At 33.7% G+C, this 21,748-nt stretch overlaps 1 protein-coding gene across 2 annotated transcripts in view; it reads left to right on the top strand.

The window, feature by feature from the left end:
• FAR1 (fatty acyl-CoA reductase 1) overlaps positions 1–21,443 on the top strand; it is a 68,667-nt gene extending 47,224 nt beyond the window's left edge. The window contains exons 5-12 of one of the 2 annotated variants that reach the window (XM_053561529.1): positions 1,505–1,682; positions 2,610–2,654; positions 2,772–2,890; positions 4,102–4,169; positions 5,421–5,592; positions 12,988–13,117; positions 16,108–16,235; positions 17,733–21,443. In XM_053561529.1, coding sequence (XP_053417504.1) covers positions 1,505–1,682; positions 2,610–2,654; positions 2,772–2,890; positions 4,102–4,169; positions 5,421–5,592; positions 12,988–13,117; positions 16,108–16,235; positions 17,733–17,895 — 1,003 coding nt within the window. In that variant the 3' untranslated portion in view covers positions 17,896–21,443. Of the gene's footprint in view, positions 1–1,504; positions 1,683–2,609; positions 2,655–2,771; positions 2,900–4,101; positions 4,170–5,420; positions 5,593–12,987; positions 13,118–16,107; positions 16,236–17,732 lie in introns of both variants that reach the window. The other variant, XM_053561528.1, reaches the window with a different exon arrangement.
• The last annotated feature ends 305 nt before the right edge of the window (positions 21,444–21,748 follow it).

The following is a 21,748-nucleotide window of genomic DNA, read 5'->3' as shown; positions in this document are numbered from 1 at the left end:
TTAAGGTTATTCCCTGATTTCTATTTTCTGACTCAGTTTCCAAAACTTGCTTTATTTTCTTGCAGGTCAGTAAATAGAAGTTTTTAATATTCCTGGGAAAAGCTGAGTGTAGAAGTTAGTGAAGTAATTTACTTTTTCTCTTTTTAACATTGGTATATGCAGACATCTAAGGAATTGAGGAGGAGCTTATAACCTAATGCTGTATCTCCTTTTCTTGCTTACAAAGTAATCTAGCCAACAGATAATTTTAGGGTAACTCATGATTTATTCTGTAAACTCACTCCAGTGATACGGCTTATTGCCTAAAGTCTCTTCTCAGTTTAGACAGGTTCTTCCCCCACCCAGTGTATCAGCTATCCATTTTTCAAAACTTGTCTATACTGTGGAATTCTTCCCAAGTTTGGTAGCAGTCTCCCTTCAATTTAATTAATGTTCTTATCCTTCCATATTACAAAAAGTACTTCCCTATACAGAAGGAAATTTATCTTGATAATTTCCATTTTATACTTCCTTATCAATTAGTATGGGTATCATTAGAGTGTGACAATATATTGAGTAGATTTGTGTGCCTAGCATTGTAGACAAAGAAATGGTATCTGTAAACAAGAATAAAACATCAGAATCAGAAATTTGAATGAGGAAAGAACATAGACATCACCTAGTGTGTGACCCTGCTTTTACAGATGGTTAGAGTAGACTTATTTCTTCAGAGAGACAGAGAATTGGAGGAATTTTGTGACTTTATAGTAGGTTGCCGATTGATTTTTATAGCATGACTCAATTTTTTTTTATTGTTTATCCTAGTATTTGTTAATCTCATTAGCAAAAGCATACCATTTGCAGTGCTTGACTTTAAATATTTAGATTATTACACCTTTTGTATTAATTGCAAATGTATTAAATAATCTGTTACTCTGTAAAGTGGTTGCATATAGATCTGTAAGTTCTAATCTGAAACCTTTAGGGCCAGGTCTATGGAATTTATTTGGACTTTAGAGAGAAAAAATAATTTACATTCTGTGTAATATGCAAAAATTTCAACTTGATCTGGAGTAAGCATCCTTGAGCAAACACATATGAAATACAACATGAATATATAAACAGTGGTATTTTTAACAGTTCACATTAGGTTTGTAATATGCAAAAATTTCAACTTGATCTGGAGTAAGCATCCTTGAGCAAACACATATGAAATACAACATGAATATATAAACAGTGGTATTTTTAACAGTTCACATTAGGTTTTGCTGTTTTCCATTTGGTTTATGAAAGAACTCTTGATTTTCAGACCTTTTTGGATATAGAAATTGCAGGTAAGGGGTTGTAGACCTAAAGTTGATATTTAATGAAAATAAGATTAACTTTTATATGTGTTAGTAAAAATTGTCAAGTCATTTGATTCAAAGCAACAGATATGTTTGAATATGCAAAGTTCAATAAGTAGTTTTTCATTTTATGTTAAAACTTTGGGAATATTTTTCTATGCAATTTTTCTATTTACCAGGTGGATGGATGATGGCTTAGTAAATGATATTACACCAAAATTGATAGGCGACAGACCTAATACGTACATATACACAAAGGCATTAGCAGAATATGTTGTACAACAAGAAGGAGCGAAGCTAAATGTGGCGATTGTAAGGCCATCAATTGTTGGTGCCAGTTGGAAAGAGCCTTTTCCAGTAAGTTATTAGATGTCTTTATAAATTATTGAAATTGAATTTTAGATCATAACTATCTAAAAATAGTTATTATTTGCTAAACACAGCTTAACCATGGCAAAACTGTTCTGCATTCATAGGAAAAAATACTTCTATTGGTACTCTTCTTTTAATGTGGTGCTGGATATATGGACATGCAAGTCAGCATTTTTAAAATTCTAATTGAAAATTAAATAAAAAACTGTGGCATTATTTTGAGTCAAGGGGGAGACCCTGATTTTGTTTTACAGTACTGAAAAGAGGTAGGCCTTCCAAAAAGTAGATGCCTTCCTGTACAGAGCACAAAGATACGAAAGGCATGAGAGATTTCTATGATAACTTGCTATAAAAAAATGAAAGGCAAACGGAGTATTTGTAAATCCCTAGAATAAAAGAAAGCCAAAATATATTCCACTGGGTAGATTGATTTAGGAAAAACCTAGTAAAATGATAGCACCTCTTTTTTTACTTTGACAATTATTCTGTTTTCCTCTATTTTCTTCAGCAATTTTGAAGATTTACCATTTTTCCCAATCATGAGTGATGCATTGGTAAATACTATAAAATCAAACTTAAACAGGCTTAATTTAGCAAAAATATCTGCCAGTATAAACTCCTTTTTATAATATTCTCTTAGCAAATAGTTAATGGAAGAGTAGGTAACCTCTACTCTTTAACATACTATAATATTTTCATTCAGTCAGAGGAAGACTGCTTCTATTTGGTACTGGTATAAATATTCTGGCCTCAAGCAAAAGTCTATTTTTTAGCTTTTAGGAGAAAGCTACCAAATATATGTTGGAAGAAAACTGTCAAGTATATATTTGGGGTTGTAGATTTCAAATAATAAATCTCTAGTTAAATAATATTTCTAAGCTTCCTTTCCCCCTTTTTAATTTTTGGTATTAGGGATGGATTGATAACTTTAATGGACCAAGTGGTCTCTTTATTGCGGTAAGTAAATCTTTTGATTAATCTATACATTTTTCTGTTTTCTATGTATCTTTATATATAAACATAAATCCACTATGGTTTATATATATTAAGGTGTTGTTTTTAATTTCAACAAAGGCAGGGAAAGGAATTCTTCGAACAATGCGTGCCTCCAACAATGCCCTTGCAGATCTTGTTCCTGTAGATGTAGTTGTCAACACGAGTCTTGCGGCAGCCTGGTATTCCGGAGTTAATAGGTATATGAGGTGACAATGTCGCTTATTAAATATGTAGTAATGGGGAAGGGAAAATAGGGCTACTGACGAATGTTAATTACTCCCTCAGTCCTGATATTGTTATATCAATATATAGGTGATATCACTACCAACTATAAGAGTTGGTATATCCCAGGCAATAAATAGCAAGCAGTCCTGTCAGTAGTAATGAAGAATTAATTTTAATTTTCATGTACTATGTATAGGATGGACAAATTCAGTAGGGATTAAAAATGGAAAAAGAAAGCCCTTTTCAAGGATGATTTTCTTTTTTTTTTTTTGAGATAGAGTCTCACTATGTCGCTCTTCGTAGAGTGCTGTGACGTCACAGCTCACAGCAACCTCCAACTCTTGGGTTTAAGCGATTCTCTTGCCTCAGCCTTCCAAATAACGGGGACTACAGATACCTGCCACAGTGCCCAGCTATTTTTTGGTTGTAGTTGTCATTGTTGTTTGGCAGGCCCGGACTGAATTTGAATCCTCCAGCTCTGTTGTATGTGGCTGGCGCCCTAGCCGCTGAGCTGTAGGCACCAAGCCAAGGATGATTTTTAATTCAAAATAAGACTTGATATAAACTTGGCATATTTAAAGAGCTGAAATTCACAGAGTGTGGTTTACATGTATTAAACTAGAGCATCTTTAATCAACTCATGAGCATTCTTCTTTTAAAAGGTAATAGTAGCATTTATAGCTAACACCTAAACTTTAAGCTTTTCAATAACTTTTTTTTCTAAAGCTACCCTTGTATTTGAAGTCAGTATTTTATATCCTGAAAAATGAGGGTTGGAATTATGTGAATATGTTGTTTTGGGTAAAAGGGAACTTAGGTTTTTTTTTTTGACTAGAGCCTCTGAAAACGAGACAGGAAGACTTGAGGTTACTGTTTACTCATGTTTAAAAACAGACACTTCTGCTAATACAAGGAAGAAAACGCGAAAAGAAAAAAATTCCACTTTTTTTTTATAAAGAACTTTTTTGGTATGGGAGGGAGAAAGGATAGTTTTAAATAGAATAGCCATTAATATAAAAATTAATCCTTTAATTAAAAAAAATCAGTATAGGAAATGTACCTGTCATCCTCATGTCTTCCTACTTGAATATTATGTAAGATTTAGACTGGTTACATTTGGTCCATATTTAATACAAGTTTGGGTTTTATGTTTCATTTCATTGTTTCATCTTTGTCTTTACAGACCAAGAAACATCATGGTGTATAACTGCACAACGGGAAGCACTAATCCTTTCCACTGGGGTGAAGTTGGTATGATTTTACCTGTGTGTTTTTGAATCTTAGAATAAATCGTAAAGAACTTAAGTTCACTAAAGTTTTAACGTTAGAATACCTATGAGACATTAAGTCTAGTGAGTTACCAATTTGTTCTTATTTTAATCGGCATCTTAGAAGTAATAGCTACCAGTATTGCCTTGTGGTCCTTAGTGATATTTCACAAAATTAAAAGTATCCTATTGTATATTCCCACTCACCCTACCCTTCTTTGACCCTTGGACTTCTGCTGCTGACATCTGCAGCAGCCTTCACAAATACCCGCGCCATGGCAATAGTGCTTTTTTTTCTCCCTGATGATGTTGCCTGTCTATAAGCAATATCATTGCTAACTATAAGAGTCAGTATATCTAAGTATACTTATATAGTATATTTTATCTCTAATTGAATAATTTTTGTTACCCTCACAAAACAATTTTGATTTCAAACTAAATTTTTTATGACTTTTTTTCCTAGGATTTTTCTATGGTATTTTTATTTCAGTTTGAAGATTGGCCATTAGAACATATAAGAAAAAAATAATTTCTAGGGTGATTTTAATTTTATGATAATTATTTTAAGTATTTTTTAAAAAACTATTTAAACACTTCATATGTTTAGCTTTTTATAATTTTTTCATTATGTTGTAAAGTTTATTGAAAAATAAGATTGAGTATTATTTTTAGTGAATATCTCCATGTACTCTTCCATTAAAGTATTAACATAGATGATACTAGATGGTAATAGGTTTGATTATATTGACATTCTTTAACCAAAAGAAATAATAGCAGAAGTTAATTTGTGGTTGGTTTAAGCTCATTGATGTGTGTTAATTTAAGCATCTTAAGCAAAGGATGATGATTTTCCTTTTCTTTTTTAAGTAAGTACAGTAATAAGAATCTGGAAAGAGGAACAGAAAGAAAGAAGCTATCGTGAGAAGTGAAATATAGAAAGTGACATTGTAAACTGGCATAGGTAAAACATTCAAAGGATTTTAAGAGTGAATTTTAGTAAAAATTCATTCACCTAATTAAAATTCATAAATACTGGCAGTTTTAAAACCACTTGAGTTTAGCAGTCTAATACCTATATTCTCTTAGCTACTATAGAGAGTAGAAAAGTTTGTTTTTTAAATGAACGAACTCTGACATCTTTGTTGAAATATTTTGCATTGTAAAAAACATGATTTTTTTCAAAACTTCATTACATGGTTATTATCAAAGCTGTTACACAACTTTTCTTCCTCAGAATACCATGTAATTTCCACTTTCAAGAGGAATCCTCTCGAACAGGCCTTCAGACGGCCCAATGTAAATCTAACCTCCAATCACCTTGTATATCATTACTGGATTGCTGTAAGCCATAAGGCCCCAGCATTCCTGTATGATATCTACCTCAGGATGACTGGAAGAAGCCCAAGGTAATGGTGACTAGCTCTGTCTTATCTGTTCCTCTGACTGTTAAACAATCCATGCTTACACTAAAATGCATATTAACTCTGTATTTGTTTATGCTTATGACAAGGCTTAATGGCCTTTTGTGAATGAGAAGAATGTTGAATTTATGACCTTGTCAGAAAAGCAAAGGTAGTGTTGTAAGTCCCTCTAATTTGTTCTAATGTTTAGATAAGTTATTGTCATGTATTGAATTCTAGGTTTAACTTTAGGTATTTTTCTGAATAACAAATAATATTCAAAATGCTTTGACGCTTATTTTTCCTACAGGATATTATCTAAATCATTCCTTCAAGATGAATCCTTTAAACCAAGTATTCAGGCGCCCCAATATTAAGTTTTATTCCAACAACCTATTGCTTCATTATTGGAAGGGTGTCAGACATACAGTACCTGCATTATTGCTCGATCTTGCACTCAGGTTGACAGGTCAGAAACCGTGGTAAGAAGAATAGCAGTAAATACACTGTGTATTGGTAAGGTGGTGGAAGCTTGCTGGAGAGACGAAAAGTCTCTAGCATGAGCTTTACCTTTAGAATTACTAACCTAATTAATCACAATCACAATCAGGATCCTAGGACATTTCTTAGAAATTGGAGATAATTTGGAGAGACTAACTGTGGATTTCATCTTATTAGGTCATTGACCCTCCAAATCCCATAATATAGGAAATGTCCTATATCAAGGTTGTCATTGTTATTATAAGCTGAAACTGAGCCCTTTTCTTCTCCCCCTTAAAAACCTAGGGAAGAGTTTTTACAGGGGATTAAGGGTAAAATATTTTGCTTTAAATGGATGGTGCAGTTTTATATGAAAAAATGTAGGATACTTCTAGAAAATTAACTAAAGTATCTCAGCTACCTATTCAGCTTATAATATGGTTATTACAGTTTTTGACTAATTTTCAAGTTTGGGAATGGCATATTTAAGAAAAATTAATAACAAATGGAAAACTTCCTATTTTTTTTATAGTTGTTATAGCTTTCTTTCTTTCTTTCTTTCTTTTTTTTTTTAGTTAAACCCCCCCAAACTTAAAATTCTCCTACTGTCTTTACCACACAATTACAGTGAAATGTACTATAAAAATATTTTTTTTTTTTAACTACATTGGCATTACAGTGGAGTCTTTGGAGAGTTCAGAATTTGAGTATTAATGTATACAGAAGATGCTGATTCCAGAACTTCCATCAACTGCTCAAAAAAATAAAAGTGAGGTATTTGCCAGTTACAGTGTATCAGGATCTGAGATACCTGTAGGGATTTTCTGTGGATGCACTTGTTCACGATGTTCCTGACCCTGTATGTTAACCAACTGAAACGACTCTAGAAAAGGAAAAGAAATAGTTTTAGATTTTTCAAGAATGATTTACAGAATGTAATATTTGCCACAATTTGGGGTAGAAATGTCAAAACTGGGTCATAAAAGTAAAACATTAAAAATATGACAGTGTCTAACACAGAGAAAGGGGGCTTAGTAAACTTAAAAGTGATTAAATAGCCAAAGTTTACTAAATGGTTCGGAGTAGATGTTGCTGCACAACAAATCTTCTCAAACTTAGTGGCTTAAAAATAGCAAAAGTCATTTTATTATTTATTTTAATTTATTATTTCTCTCAGGATCAGAAATTTGGGAAGGACTCAGCTGGGAGATTGTGGCTTGGCATTTTTCATGTGGTTATAGTCAGATGGAGGAGAAAGAGGTGGGCCGGGAGCGGTGGAGCATTGAGGGGCCAGATGTCATTGTCTTCTTATCATGACAACATCTCTCCTTATAGGTGCTTTGCAAAGACTCACTGGTAGTCTTAGAAGAATTAGTACATGGCAGCTGAAGGTTTAAAGGAGGGTGGGGGAGTATATCAGCAAGTAAGGTGAAGCTGTGTTGCCTTTCCTCACCTGTCTGTGGAAGTCATGCAGCATCGCTTCTGCTTCATTCTTCTAGTCACAAGTGAGCCACAGATCCTCCTAGATAAAGGCAAGGGGATTTAGGGAATGGTCTTGATCATGTTATAAATGAACAAGTGAGATAAAGGGATTTTTGTGGCCATTTTTGAAAGTGTAGTCTGCGATAGTCAGCCTTCTGGCCAAAACAATTTATATTCCTGCCACAGGAAAATATAATTGCTTCTTTCTTCTGAGATCCCTGTGGCATCAGCTTAGATGTCAGGGTTTTGTCACCTAAATCCGATCAGTTGCAGATGAGGCTTTTTAAGAAATGGTTTTGCATTTGTACTTTGCTCCTCAAGTACAGTTCCTCAAGTGCTGATCTGAAAACCTGTAAACTAAAGCACCAAGTTCCTGGCTGCCCATACCTTCATCTTGTCATTGGGAGACAAGCATAGGAGAATGGTTTTAGACAATCTTGTTCAAAAACAGAAAATGGAGGGCAGTGCCTGTGGCTCAACCGAGTAGGGTGCCAGCCCCAAATGCCGGAGGTGGCAGATTCATACCCAGCCCCAGCGAAAAACTGCAAAAAAAAAAAAAAAGAGAGAGAAAAAATGGAAGGTATATAGTTATATAGTAACCACTGGTCCGTAACAGTTCTGAAATCCAGTTAGGTATGTGTTCATGCTTTCTTGGTTGGTGCTCATTTTTACTTGCTGAAAGTTGCCTGAGGCTTGGGCTGGGTCCTCCGAGTCACCCTACTTTTTCCATAATAAGTGGCTGGATGTGCATGTTCTTATTCTGCTTCCTATTCATGATAAATTAGGAGTCCAGAGTAGAGATTGGCAAACTTTTCTTATAAATTAGGATCGTATGGTAAATATTTTAGGCATTGAAGACAGGATAATTTCTGGTATAACTACTCAGCTCTGTTGTTAAAGATTGAGAGCAGAGAGAGACACTAATGTAAATTAAAGCGTGTAAATATGTTCCAGTGAAATTTCATTTACAGAAACAGGCAGCGGGCTGAATTTGGTGTGTAGGCCCTGGTTTGCTGACGCTCGATATAGTGGCCATTTTTTATTTTGCACTCTCTCCCTCCCTTTACATATAAACTGATGTAGGTGCTTTAAAAATTATTTCTGTAGTATCTATTTTAAAAGAATCTACTCCATTAGACTAAAGCTATACATGCACATGTCTTTGAAACAGGCCCTTCTCTGTCTTGGGTCCCCTATGAAGCTTCTATGGGACAACCACCTTAGGTCTTAGATCTGTGCCTCTTAGTTCCTTAGACTCTTAGATCCTGCCTTGTAAACAAGAGTTTCTGTGACAAATGTCTTTAAAATCAGTAGAGAGCTTTTTGTCTGAAAACTTGTATGAGGCACTGCTTTACATCTTTCAAAGGTCTTAAAGAATCTGACAGTCTCCCCCTGGATCTGATCTATGGTTAGAAACTATTTATTTCTTAAAGAATTCCTGGCTGGCAGTTTACATTTCCTCCAAATGCCACTCAAATAGTTTATTTCATAAGATGATTTTTGATTCCTGCAGGAAATCTTGGTTAGATCATTGAGGTTATTAGGTATAGTTTCTGTCTTCCACATTACCACAGGTGACAGTTTTGTTCTTTCTTCCAGCTTCCAAAAGTATTTTCCGCCCTTCAAGCCCTCACCAACAGCTTCTTCAAAGCCCTTTCAAGGCTTTCACTAACATGTTACTGATTCTTTCAGATTTCACTAATGATCACCTCAAAGGCCTTACAGATTTTGTCTATTACTTGATCCTAAAGCCAACACTGTTTTAGGTTTTTATTATAGCAGCTCCTCAATACCAGTATTAAGATCTCTTACTGTTATTTGTGCTTCATAACAAATCACCTCAAATTTAGTGTCTTAAAACAGCAGTTGTCTTAGTTCTGTGTCACAATTTCCGTGGGCCAGGAAATTCTCCAAAGGCTTGGCTACATGGTTCTGGCTCCAGTTCTTTGAAGTGGTTGCAGACTGACAGGGAGTGCAGAAGATTCGCTGCAGAGGGGAGTGCAGAGAGGCAGAGTGGGGGAGGGCAGCCGTGGTGGCCAAGTGTTGTTCTGTCATCACGTGGTCTCCCCACATAGCCTCTGGAGAAACCACATGGACTAGTAGTTTGAGCTTCCTGGCAGCCCCAGGAATGTTGGATAGCTAACACTGGACTGAGGCCCCAGTGGTGAGCAGCTGGTAAGCAAGTCAGAAAGCTCTGTCACCTAGCCTCAAAAGTCATACCATGTCACTTCCACCTTACATCATTCTGTTGGTTATGAGTCACCTTCACCTCTCACTGGGAAGATAGTAAAGGTAACATTGTAGGTGAGCATGTAGATGAGAGATAATATCATAGGCACCTATGGAAATTAAAATCTTCCCCAAATTGGGAATCAAGTAAAGAATCTTCTTACCTGTGGTTGCCTTGTATAAGGCTTTCTAAGTATCAAAGCAGGACTAATCCTTGACCTCTAATTAATCCTTGGTTGTTATAGTCTAAAAACAATAAGAAATACAAACACTTTTTATTTTGGCAATTATAAATGTTACATATAAAGTCTTAAAGTTTATATTATTCGATTTGTTCCAGTATTTACTCAGCAAGGTTCTGGGCTTTACACTTTATAATGGCTTTGATATAATGCTTAATTCTACATTGAACTGGTGTCAGTAATGTCATTTATGGTGTCCATTTTACTCATTTATGTTTTTCTGATTGTCAGAGAAAAATCTGACTTGCTGTATATCTTGAAATAACTATTAAAAGTACAGTGCAGATAAATATCATATGGATTCTTGGTTAATAGTCATTGGGATCTAAGATGCCTTGGTGTTACTGCATGTAGAAACAGTATAAATTATTCATTCTAACTCTTGAAATTTAGTTGAGTTTTTATCACTCTTTTTTTTTTTTTTTTTGAAAAAACAACTTTAAAAAATGGTTCCATGGTCTTGTGTTTTGGTTATTTAGTTTAACTTCTCTGAACTTGATACTTTTTTATCTGTGTGATTCTCAACTAGAAACACTGGGCAATGTTTGGAGGTGTTTTTAGTTGCCACAACTGGGAGGGGCGCTGCTACTCAACTGGGTTGAGTCCAAGCCTGCTTTCAAGCACCTTTCAGTACACAGATAGCCCTTCACAACAAAGAATTGTCTGACCCAAAATATCAGTAGTGCCAGCGTTGAGAAACCCTGGACTAGATGATTATTAAGCTCTTGCCCTACTCTAAAGGATGTGATTGGTAATTTTTGAAGGTTGCCATAATAAAGAATAAATAAAATACTCATAATACTCATAACATGCATGGTGGTGTATGTACCAGTATCTGCTGTGCTCTGTGGCATTTTCGGCCAAGGAGTCATGGTGCAAAGTTTTGTGTTTCTTTTTGTTTCTGCATTCTACCCAATACTTCTGTTGCCTTTTAAATATTCTATAAATTTTCACACACAAATACATGGTCTTTCAGTATTTTTTTGAATGGCTGAATCAGTGATTGATTTTAGGATAATTCACTCGCTTGAATGAATCTAAAGATTAGGTGAGACTTGTCGGTGAAAAAGGAGTTAGGAAAAAAAAACTTTTTAATAAGAAGTATGTTGGAAAACCATGTTAACTGTGTGTATGTAAGAGAGATTCAAGTATACTATACTGGCTGTGATAGTGTGTATTGATTTAGTTATAAATTGTTATATCTTTTTTTGTTTTTTAGGAGAAAAAAATGCCTAGTCTCTTCTTTCCTAAAAGCAGCACTTATTTTAGTCCCCCCCAAATGCCTTTTATCTATATGAACTATTCCTATCCAGAAATAGCCGTTGATGCTTGACAGTTTTTCTTGTGTTTAATGGAGGTCTTATTTTGAAATTACTTTATTGGATGAACTATAGTTTTTCTTTATATAAAAGAAATTTATATTTCTATATAGAAAATATTTCTATATTTTCTGCAGTATTCTGGATTTGGAATTTCTTTTTAAATGTATTGAACATGTTACCAGAATTGCTTAGCTGATAAAATTGTTTTAATTTTTTCCCTCCATTTCCCATGTTCTAATTGTCTTCCATGTCCCCCATTTCTAATTCCCCTAATTTGGGGGCTTTCTAAACTACATGCAATGTTAATCCTTACTGTGGGACTGTAAATGAAATTCTTTTAAAGTATCACAAATTATTTTTGTGTTTTTACAAGTTGGGAGTTTGGGGTGTGGGTTTTGTTTCAAAAAGTTCTTTCTTCCCTTTTCCTACTTATCGTAGGTAGTTATTGTTGTATAGATGTTACTGCTCAGGTTAGTGTTATGATATCAATGACTTATAGTGAGCCTTGATATATAAAATGACAAATGTAGGCCAGGCGCAGTGGCTCACACCTTATAATCCTAGCGCTGTGGGAGGCCGAGGAGGGTGGATGGCCTGAGCTCACAGATTCTAAACCAGCCTGAGCCAGAGCAAGACCTTCTCTCTAAAAATAGCCAGGCGTTATGGTGGACACCTGTAGTCCCAGCTACTTTGGAGGCTCAGGCAACAAAATCGCTTGAGCCCAAGAATTTGAGGTTTCTGTGAGCTATGACACGATAGCACTCTACCAAACATGACAAAGTGAGACTGTCTCAAAAAAAAAAAAAAAAGACAAATTTTAAGATTTAAATTCCTTACTCTTAAAAAAAAATAAAATAAAATAACTGGGTGGCACCTGTGGCTCAAGGAGTAGGGCCCCAGTCCCATATGCTGGAGGTGGCAGGTTCAAACCCAGCCCCGGCCAAAAAAAAAAAAAAAACAAAAAACCACGTTGCCTTATTTCTATAAGGATGGATCTTGGTGGGGTATGGGGATATGAATATCTATTAATATTTCAGAAAGTCTTCAGCATGAGTCATTGATTTCACAGCACATCCAGAGGATAAAGAGTAGTGCCGATCAATGTTAGAGAAAGTTTTTTGTTTTTTGAAATAGGGTTGACTAAATGGCAAACGAATATTTCTGTATGCACTTTGCTTCAGTGATGCTGGAGAGTTGGGATTATAATATAATACAGTATGTTATGAATTCACAGGAAATCTTAGTAAATGCAGCTGTGAACTAATATATGGCTAAAGGAACAAAAAGCAAAGGAATATTAATTGAATCCATTTATTTGCTTATTTAGTATTTTATGTAGAAATGACCTTGAGAGTATTGCATATCTTTTTGAGAATTAATTTCATATATCAGGGAAACTCTGTTTAGGCTGTACTAAGCTCATTTGCTGCTGCTTCCAAAACTTTTCTTCTTTATTTTGGATTTATAAAATGTTCTTCCAAGATGCAGAAATATTCTTATTCCCTACTGGTTTGGTACTTACTGAATTATGTATTATATTTTAATGTTAATGTATGTATTGGAGGAAATTGGTACTCTGGGTGGTAATGGGATTTTTTTTCTAATCTATATAAAATATGAATCTGTCAATTTTTCTTATAATACAGGATGATGAAAACAATAACTCGTCTTCACAAAGCTATGGTGTTTCTTGAATATTTCACAAGTAATTCTTGGGTTTGGAATACTGACAATGTCAATATGTTAATGAATCAACTAAACCCTGAAGATAAAAAGGCAAGAATTTTCTGTTTTATATTAGGAAATAAGTAGCATTCTAATTAGAGAACCATTAGCAACCTAAGAAATAGATACTTCTCCACAACCATTATAAGGAAGTCATCGATCTATTTATGATCTCTCATTAAAGCTTCAATCATAATTATTGGTGATAAAATAAAATTATCTTAAAATTTACAGTTTAAGTATTTTAGAATGGCAAAGATATTTTCATGGTATGATTGACATGTTGATTCCTTTTTCCCTTAATGGGTTCAAAGAAAACTTTAGCTGCATGTGTTTTTCCTCTGAACATTTTGTTTTCTCTGAGTTTTGAGAAAAACCTTACCTAAGAAATTGTTTTTTGTGAGCTTTTTCACTTTTTTGTCATTCCATATTTTACCCTTTGCTACTTTAAAACTTAAACTCTCTATATGTGGTCTTTTCGAGGTTATTCCAGATATTTTATCATGTATACCTAACATAAACTATGTTACGCAATATCTATAGCCTCCTTCTTAATGATATTTAGCAACTTTAAATGTTTTAGCTATGGTGAGCATGCTCACTAACTTATTTGGTTGTGTATTATATTTGGGTATGATTTAAAAAATTGTTTTTAAATTTACCTTGTTTGTATTGGGGTTTCTGAATTCTGAAGTTTGGTGTCTTTTAGCAGTTTGGGGAATTGGTTAGACATTGTTTATTCAAATACTTCCTCTTCATCATTCTCTTACCTGCTTCCAAAATTCATAGCCTATATTAGATCATTCTGCCCTACGGGTTTTTAACCTTAATTTCATATTTTGTATCTTTTTGTTTCTGGACTAAAATCTAGAAAATTTATGATCCTTTTTTTTTTTGGCCGGGGCTAGGTTTGAACCCACCACCTCTGGCATATGGGACCGGCGCCCTACTCCTTGAGCCAGAGGCGCCGCCCGAAAATTTATGATCCTGTGGCAGTCTACCAGATGTGTCTAAACTAAACAATTGAATTTAGAGTTTCAGTTATTTTCATTTTTTTGAAAGTTTAATTTATTCTTTAGATCTTATAAACATTTCTTAACTAGTCTCTGGAATTTTTTCCTTAAAACGTATTAAACATAATTGTTTAAAATTCTGTTTCTGGCTCGGCGCCGTAGCACAATGGTTATGGTGCCAGCCACATACACCGAGACTGGTGGGTTCGAATTCAGCCCGGACCAGCTAAACAACAATGACAACTGTAACAAAAGAATAATAGCCGGGCGTTGTAGTGGGCAGCTATAGTCCCAGCTACTTGGGAGGCTGAGGCAAGAGAATCGCTTAAGCCCAGGAGTTAGAGGTTGCTGTGAGCTGTGACTCCACAGCACTCTACCGAGGGCAACATAGTGAGACTCTGTCTCTAAAATAAATAAATAAATAAAATTCTGTTTTTGACATTTTAAACTTACAAAGGATTTACAACATCTGATTCTGCTCTCTGTTGTTTGAGCTGAGCCTTGTTCGTGGCAGCTTATTTCTTTGTTTTCTTATTGTTACTTGTTTGACTGTAAATTCATATTCCTTGAGGATCTCTGTGGGAAGTTTTTAAGAACTAGATTGGAATTGTAGTTTTCCAATAAGGATTTACTATTTCTTCTACCAGTAGCCTAGTTAACTAGCCAGATGGTATTAACAAGCTAGGACCTTTTTAAAATGTCTGATTAGGTTTTTAGCATAATTCAGGTGAATGAATGTAGACCTTAAATAGACTGTCAATCTAGTTCATGATTAAAGTTTCTTAAGAAGTTTTTTATCCTCCAAGTCCCATCTTCCTTTCTCTCCCCACTTACTTTTTTTAATTTATGTTTTACTTAGCCCAGTATTTTAAAAATATTTGAACATATCAAAAATTTAAAAATTATAAAAGCTATTTTCTATTTTTCATACTGAGCCTTCAAAACCCAATGTGTATTTTATGCTCCACATCTAGCCACATTTCAAGGGCCAGAGAGGCACATTTGGCTTGTGGCTACTGTATTGGACAGTGCAGATCTAGTCCATTCTACTGATCCTGCATGACAGAAGTCCTTGAGTGAGCTATTTCTCTGCCCACTTTAGTGTGTGGTGAATTTACTTTTTTTCACCCTTCCTCTGAGGGTAGAGCTTTTTAGGTTCTTATCTCTTTGCAGAGGTATTCTATAAAAGTCGTTAACTTACAAGACACAGGCTTTCTTTATAGCCAGTCTTCTCCCTGCCTATAGCCTTCAAAGCAGGATTAAGCCACCAGAGTCTTATAGATACTCTCAGGTTGTCGTGGCTTCTACTGATTCCTTACTTTCTCCTTCCTTATCTTCCCCCCATGCATAACACATATTGCTTAATGGATTGTTAGAAGACAAAAGTATAAAGTAATCATAAACCTATGTTAATGCATACCAAAAAAAAAGGTGAAACATGAAAAGAATAAAACATGAAACAAAAGAAGGGGAATCAACATCCCTTAAAATAAAATAACACAGTTGTGAGATGAAGCTTTACTAAGAGGAAGTAAATCCAGAAGGAAACAGATATGCCTTAAATGCCACACTAATAAAAGACAAAATTTATATATATATGTAAGTGTATATGTGTACATATAATAAATTTTGGATAAGAACCCCTTTAATAAAACCAGAAGTAAATGTATCAATACATGCATAAAGTAGTGAGGAATACATAGATCTATTTGGACAATAGAATTTTGTCTTTTTTATTTTTTAAAAAAACATCAAAGGCTTCTTTCTCCTTACATTTAACCTAATTCTCTTTAAATGCCAACATGAGTTATCAGATTATCTTCTCAAAGGTTATTGTGTTTAATGGAAGGTATGAACTAGAAATAAGAACTTTTTTGTTAGTAATAGTAAGATTTTAAAAGTTAATTCTGTATTTAAACATTTTGTAATCATGCCATTTGGATTTGGCCTTTACAAAAAGTATAAATTTTTTACTGACTGTGAAAAAAATTACTTAGGACAGTAACCAATTATTTTTTGTTAATGTAGACCTTCAATATCGATGTACGGCAGTTACATTGGGCAGAATATATAGAAAACTACTGTATGGGAACCAAGAAATATGTATTGAATGAAGAAATGTCTGGCCTCCCAGCAGCTAGAAAACATCTGAACAAGTGAGTCTGATGCATAGGTTTGTTTGTATCTTGTCTTCCTTATGAAATACTATGTACATTTTGGGAGTAAGCTGATACACTGAATAAAAGATAGTGCTAATGATCTTACATATCTGGGAAAAATATTTACCTTTGGACTGGAACTATAGTAGCCTTGATTTAGCCTAAGATTGTTGAAACTTAATATCTTAATCTATTCCTTAGATAAAGTTCAGGTGGAACGGAGTCTTTAAAATTACTATTATCCTATATTGCTACTAAAAAAGCAGAGATAATGGGAGAAAATTAAAATGTATTTTAAACTGTAGGTAATTTATTTACGTAGTTTTGTTATCCTACTCAAATACTCTTTGAAAGAAGAGATATAATAGTATGTCTTTCAGCATAGAATTTTTTCTTTGTTTGTAAAATAGAGCTATAATTTCCTTAGTCTCTTTATACAAGTGATACATGCTGGCTTTTTTTAGTCTCAGAAAATAAGGAAGAGAAATCACTGGTAACCCACTATTCAGAGACACAGATAATTTTAATGATGATCTTTTTTATTTATATCGTTTCTTAATACATTTATAACAGTTTTTAAGACTTTCACATTATTATCCCTCTTATGCCTCACAACTCTGTAAGACTTTACAGGGCAGCCAGTTGTGTAGATGAGGAAATTGAGGCTTAGGGAAGTTATATTTACCTAAGCTGTATGGTGTTAAGGGGAAAAGCAAACTGGAATATTGATCTTTTGACTTCTTATTTAAAGTTAAAGCTCTTTTCTCTACATCATTGATCCTATCTGAATTTAATGGAATTTATATAACATTTTTACATGTTTAAATGTTTGTATTCCTTTCATACACCATCAGAACACATCAAAATGTTTTGAAACATAAGCTGGGTAACAAATGGGAAGGTCCTCCTTTATAGAGCTAATGCAATGTTTTATTCTTAGATGAGGACTTATCTAGTTGGTCTTTAATCATGTGTCTGTCATGTATAACTGAAGTAGTAAATTTACTTGTCTGGAAACTTGTAAGCAACTAAGGACGTCAAAAAATGTTTCCTGTGTTTTGTACTGTGATGTATACTATCATGACAAATCTTTTTAGATTAGATAGAAAGCTCCAGAAGTTCAGGAGACATATCTGCTTTACCAAAATATTTGATGCCTACTTAGCACAGTGCTAGGCTCATAGAGGATGTTCAGTAGTATTTGTTAAATGAATGAATTTGTATCTCAAATATAATGTTAATGAAAGACATTATTACATTCATTATTAATAGAGGTAATGCATTGTTTGATGCATTGCCGCCCAGAATTTACAGTCAGTTTTGTTTGGATTTTGCTAACTTTCTAACTTAAGGACTTCTAGTTGTGTTTTTAAACAAGTTTGAAGCTAATAGAGACTTGCACTTTGATTAGATTAAAATCAAGTATTAGCTGCTATCCAACAAGATTTTAATCTAGAAAATACTGCCAAACACATCTCTTGATTTGCTTTCTAGGTTGCGGAATATACGTTATGGTTTTAATACTATCCTTGTGATCTTCATCTGGCGCATTTTTATTGCAAGATCGCAAATGGCAAGAAACATCTGGTACTTTGTGGTTAGTCTGTGTTACAAGTTTCTGTCATACTTCAGAGCATCCAGCACTATGAGATACTGAAGAACAAGAATTTAGCATTAGAACATCTATGCATATGGTGGTCTAAATGCACAAAATGTAAAATGTACTTAAGTCATCTCACCTTTTGTCAAGACATTAAACTATCTTAGATCAGAGTGTGGAGTAAATTATGGCACATTTTGTGTAACATTTCAATGTCTATGCTCATAAAACCTAGTGAATACACTGTGGTATGCCAGCTCAAATCTACAGTAGCCACCAAAACCATGACTTACCATTTTGATCCCTGGAAGAAAGGGGTAGAGTGAAGGAAGGAGTGAATAAATAGGAACACTGACCAGTATAACTGTGCAATTCTGGAACATATTAATTAAAATATGCCTTAACACATAGTGAATTTCTAATTCTAATATTCAGTGCAATGGAAAGCATTTATTTGGATGGGGGTGCTAGCTAAGTTGATAGCTATTTGATTCTTCAGTGTTTGATTTCTTTTTTATCAGTTGATGTGGGTTTCAGTTTTGTTAGAATTATAACCAAACTATTTTCACATCATCCTGCAGGTATCAAACATGAATGATATGTTCTTATTTTCCCTTTTTTGATTAATGTCTGATGCATATCATTTTTCTATCAGCAACCAGTTGCTTTTATAATCAGCAGGCTATATATTATTCTGAAGACCCTACTGGAGGATCTAAGTTGGTTTGTGAATCCATATCAACATATGCTGTGTGCTTTTTGAAGGAAAGTGAAAATAAATTCAGTAAAACTGTTAGTATCAAAAAGACTAGGAATACATTTTTGTTGTCCACAATATGATCAAATAAAAATCTATCCTGAGAGATTGTGTTGTTCTGAAGCAAGAGAATCTCTTGAGACATTCTTGGAGGTGGCACTGGGGAGTGGTTCACCATACTTGTGTTCTCCTCCCTTTATAAATTTTATTCATAGGACTTTTAGGAGGTTTGGACTATCTTTCCTGAATGAAAGTGCATTATTATGGAAGAATATATTTGCAGGTAATTAATAACATTAATAAAATGTCCTCATGTGTTTAAACACATAGCAATTTTGACCTTAAAAGAATTCCTTGAAGAAAAATAAAATAATGCATAAGATAATATGTATAAAATTAAATAAAAGACTTTATTTACATACCACATAAAGTAGCAAACTGTTGAATGAGTTTGACGATGCCATTTATTTTTTCTGCATGTGGTTTTAGCTTTAGAAAGAAATGCATATAGAAACAAGTAATAGCAAGAAAATTGATGTATAGTTAAATGATATAATTCCCTTTAAATCTTAATAGTAGTTAACTCTACATAACTGTTTTAACATACATTTGAGTTTAACAGATTGTTCAGCGTAACACAGTTCTACTTAAGCTGATCAAGTTGTACTATATTTATATCATCAGTAATGTATCTGGATATGTTTAAAGAGGACAGTTCACAATACAAAAAGTTACATGGAACTTTAAATCTTAATTTTCTTGTCAATTTAAATACAATTGTATAAGAAGTTTATTTTGCTACTGTGAAAAAAATAAATGTAAAGGAGATCAACTTTTTCCATACAGGTATATAATCTTAAAAAGGTAAAATGCTTCCTTGTCGAAGCTAGATTTTCTGTAGTAAAACTTTTAAACATTAATTTAAAAGAAATATGTATATAAATATCTATATATTCTTTGGAATGATACTCAAGTCTCTGGTCTAGGACTGTACCTTATGAAAGGTATGTGAGACCATGACATAGTCTCTGAAAATGGAATAAATGAAGATGCCTTTGATTTAAAGTGACCCACATACTGTACGTTGAGTCCTCTTCATCTCTCCAAATACATTTCCGTAATGTGTTGAAAACATGTTAACATTTGTATGATTTTTATACTTCTGCCACATATACTTAGATGAACTGTCTTTGTTTCTTGCAAGAGTCCAGTACAACTTGGGCAGGCCTTGAAGTTCATAGAAAGTGTACCTCTTCTGAACTGCCTCATTGTTCTTGTAATTTAACTTAAAGAAATGCTAACTAGGAGGGTGCTGAGGCCACTTTAATTTTGTGAGTTTGTTTAGAATTCTGTTGTGAAAAGAAAGGTAATGAATAAATTAACTAAGTATGTTATTTTGGAATTTAAAATTCTAAAATTAAAGAGTATATAGATTATTAAACACCACCAAGTAGACTTAGAATATAGGTGAAATTTAAAGATTTTGGAAATCATTTTATGTCATTTACTAGACATAACTTTTAGTTCTGTTTGATTGTATTTTCTACATAAACTCATTATTAACAGGATAGCCTTCTAAATAAAATAAGTTTCATCTTTCACTTAACCAACTGGTAAAGCTGTATTCTAAAACATTTGCATTCCTCCCCTCATTCACTGGCATATACATTTGTAAATCGTGATATCATTGTATCCATATTTAAATTTGACTTGGCAACATTAATGTCCTAACACTCAATTCAAAGAAGCACGGCAATACATTCTTTGATTTAAGAATGACATAAAATAAACATTCTTTGAATCTGTGTAGTGAAGCTTGAAAGCAGGGAGGAAGACTATCTCATTTCTCCCCATTTTTGTGTTTTGTCTATAAGAGCTGATTTGGGATTTTTTGTTTTATGTTTTTTGTTTTAAATGTAAATTGATAATCTTTTATAAAGTAAATAGAAGCATTATTGGGTGCCTTTGTTTGTAAACCAAAAAGTAATAAATGAATCCCTATATTTCCATCATAGTATTTATTGTATTTTTATGTTCTGGAAATTATTCATGAGATAATGTGGTTAGGATTACTTCTTACCTTTTCTAAGGTATACTTATTAATTCTTGTATCCTAATCTTACTTAATTTCAAGCCACTCACACAGCATTTTAGGGTAAGCATACAGGCAGGAGGAACACTTTTTGTTAAAGTATTATTTTATTAGTTGGAGTGAGGTGAGTTTTTTGTTTTCTAAAACAGCACCAAGAGACCTCCAGGGTATCATTAGGCTCCAGCTGCTCTCCTCTGCATTGAATGATATCCTGTTAATGTATAATACATTTGTAATGATTCGTACATCTATTGAAGACGTATAAGGGATCATTCATTAGTAGTAGAAATTAACTGAACCTTTTTTGGGAGGTTGGGGAGAGTGTCGGGCTGGGGTGTCAGTAACTGTAAATGGCTTCTAAGCATGCTCTTCTAGGCTGACTCCCAGCCCTGACTTGAAACCATTAGCACTGACTTGCTCTGTTTTGAGAAAAACTTTCTAACCTTTTGCATGAGTAACCAGAAAAAGGAATGTATGCTGCGTAACTTGACACAGAAATGAGTTAATTAAATTAATAGTCTCTGTAATAAAAGATATATGAAATATTTTCTTATTGAATTAATATTTTTGTCTTGAAGCATTTTCTAGTGATAGAATGTATTTGTCTTTTTTCATGGTGGTATCCTCTTAGCATACATCTTTGCTACCCTTAAGATTCCTAAACAGATCATCTTTGTCAATTAAGTGTAGTTGTGCAAAATTGTTAAACAATGCTTTTGATTTTTCTTTATTAAAGAAAAATTTGAGTAACATTAAGTTTGATGTGCTCCTTTGCAAGTTGATGTCTCTAAAATACATTTATTTAGAAAAACATGAACTGGTAAGTGTGAGTTTACTATCTACTGAACTCAGAGGAATAAGGCTACAATTGGTTTGGGGGATTTCTTTCGCCCACAGACATTACCTATAATTTTATACAAGGAGAAGAAAGGCAATCAAGTTTTTTCTGAGTTCATTAAAATATACAAACCTTCCTAATTATTCTCTTCAGATATTTAAGATTCTCTTTTGGACACTTAATTTTATTTTTGAGCTTCATGAGGTTGAATTAGGTGTCTTTC

The sequence above is a fragment of the Nycticebus coucang genome, chromosome 14 (genome assembly GCF_027406575.1).
Source record: "Nycticebus coucang isolate mNycCou1 chromosome 14, mNycCou1.pri, whole genome shotgun sequence".
Taxonomy (NCBI): Eukaryota; Metazoa; Chordata; class Mammalia; order Primates; family Lorisidae; genus Nycticebus; species Nycticebus coucang.
The sequence above is the reverse complement of the archived record's forward strand: the minus strand, read 5'-3'. Positions and strand labels throughout refer to the sequence as shown.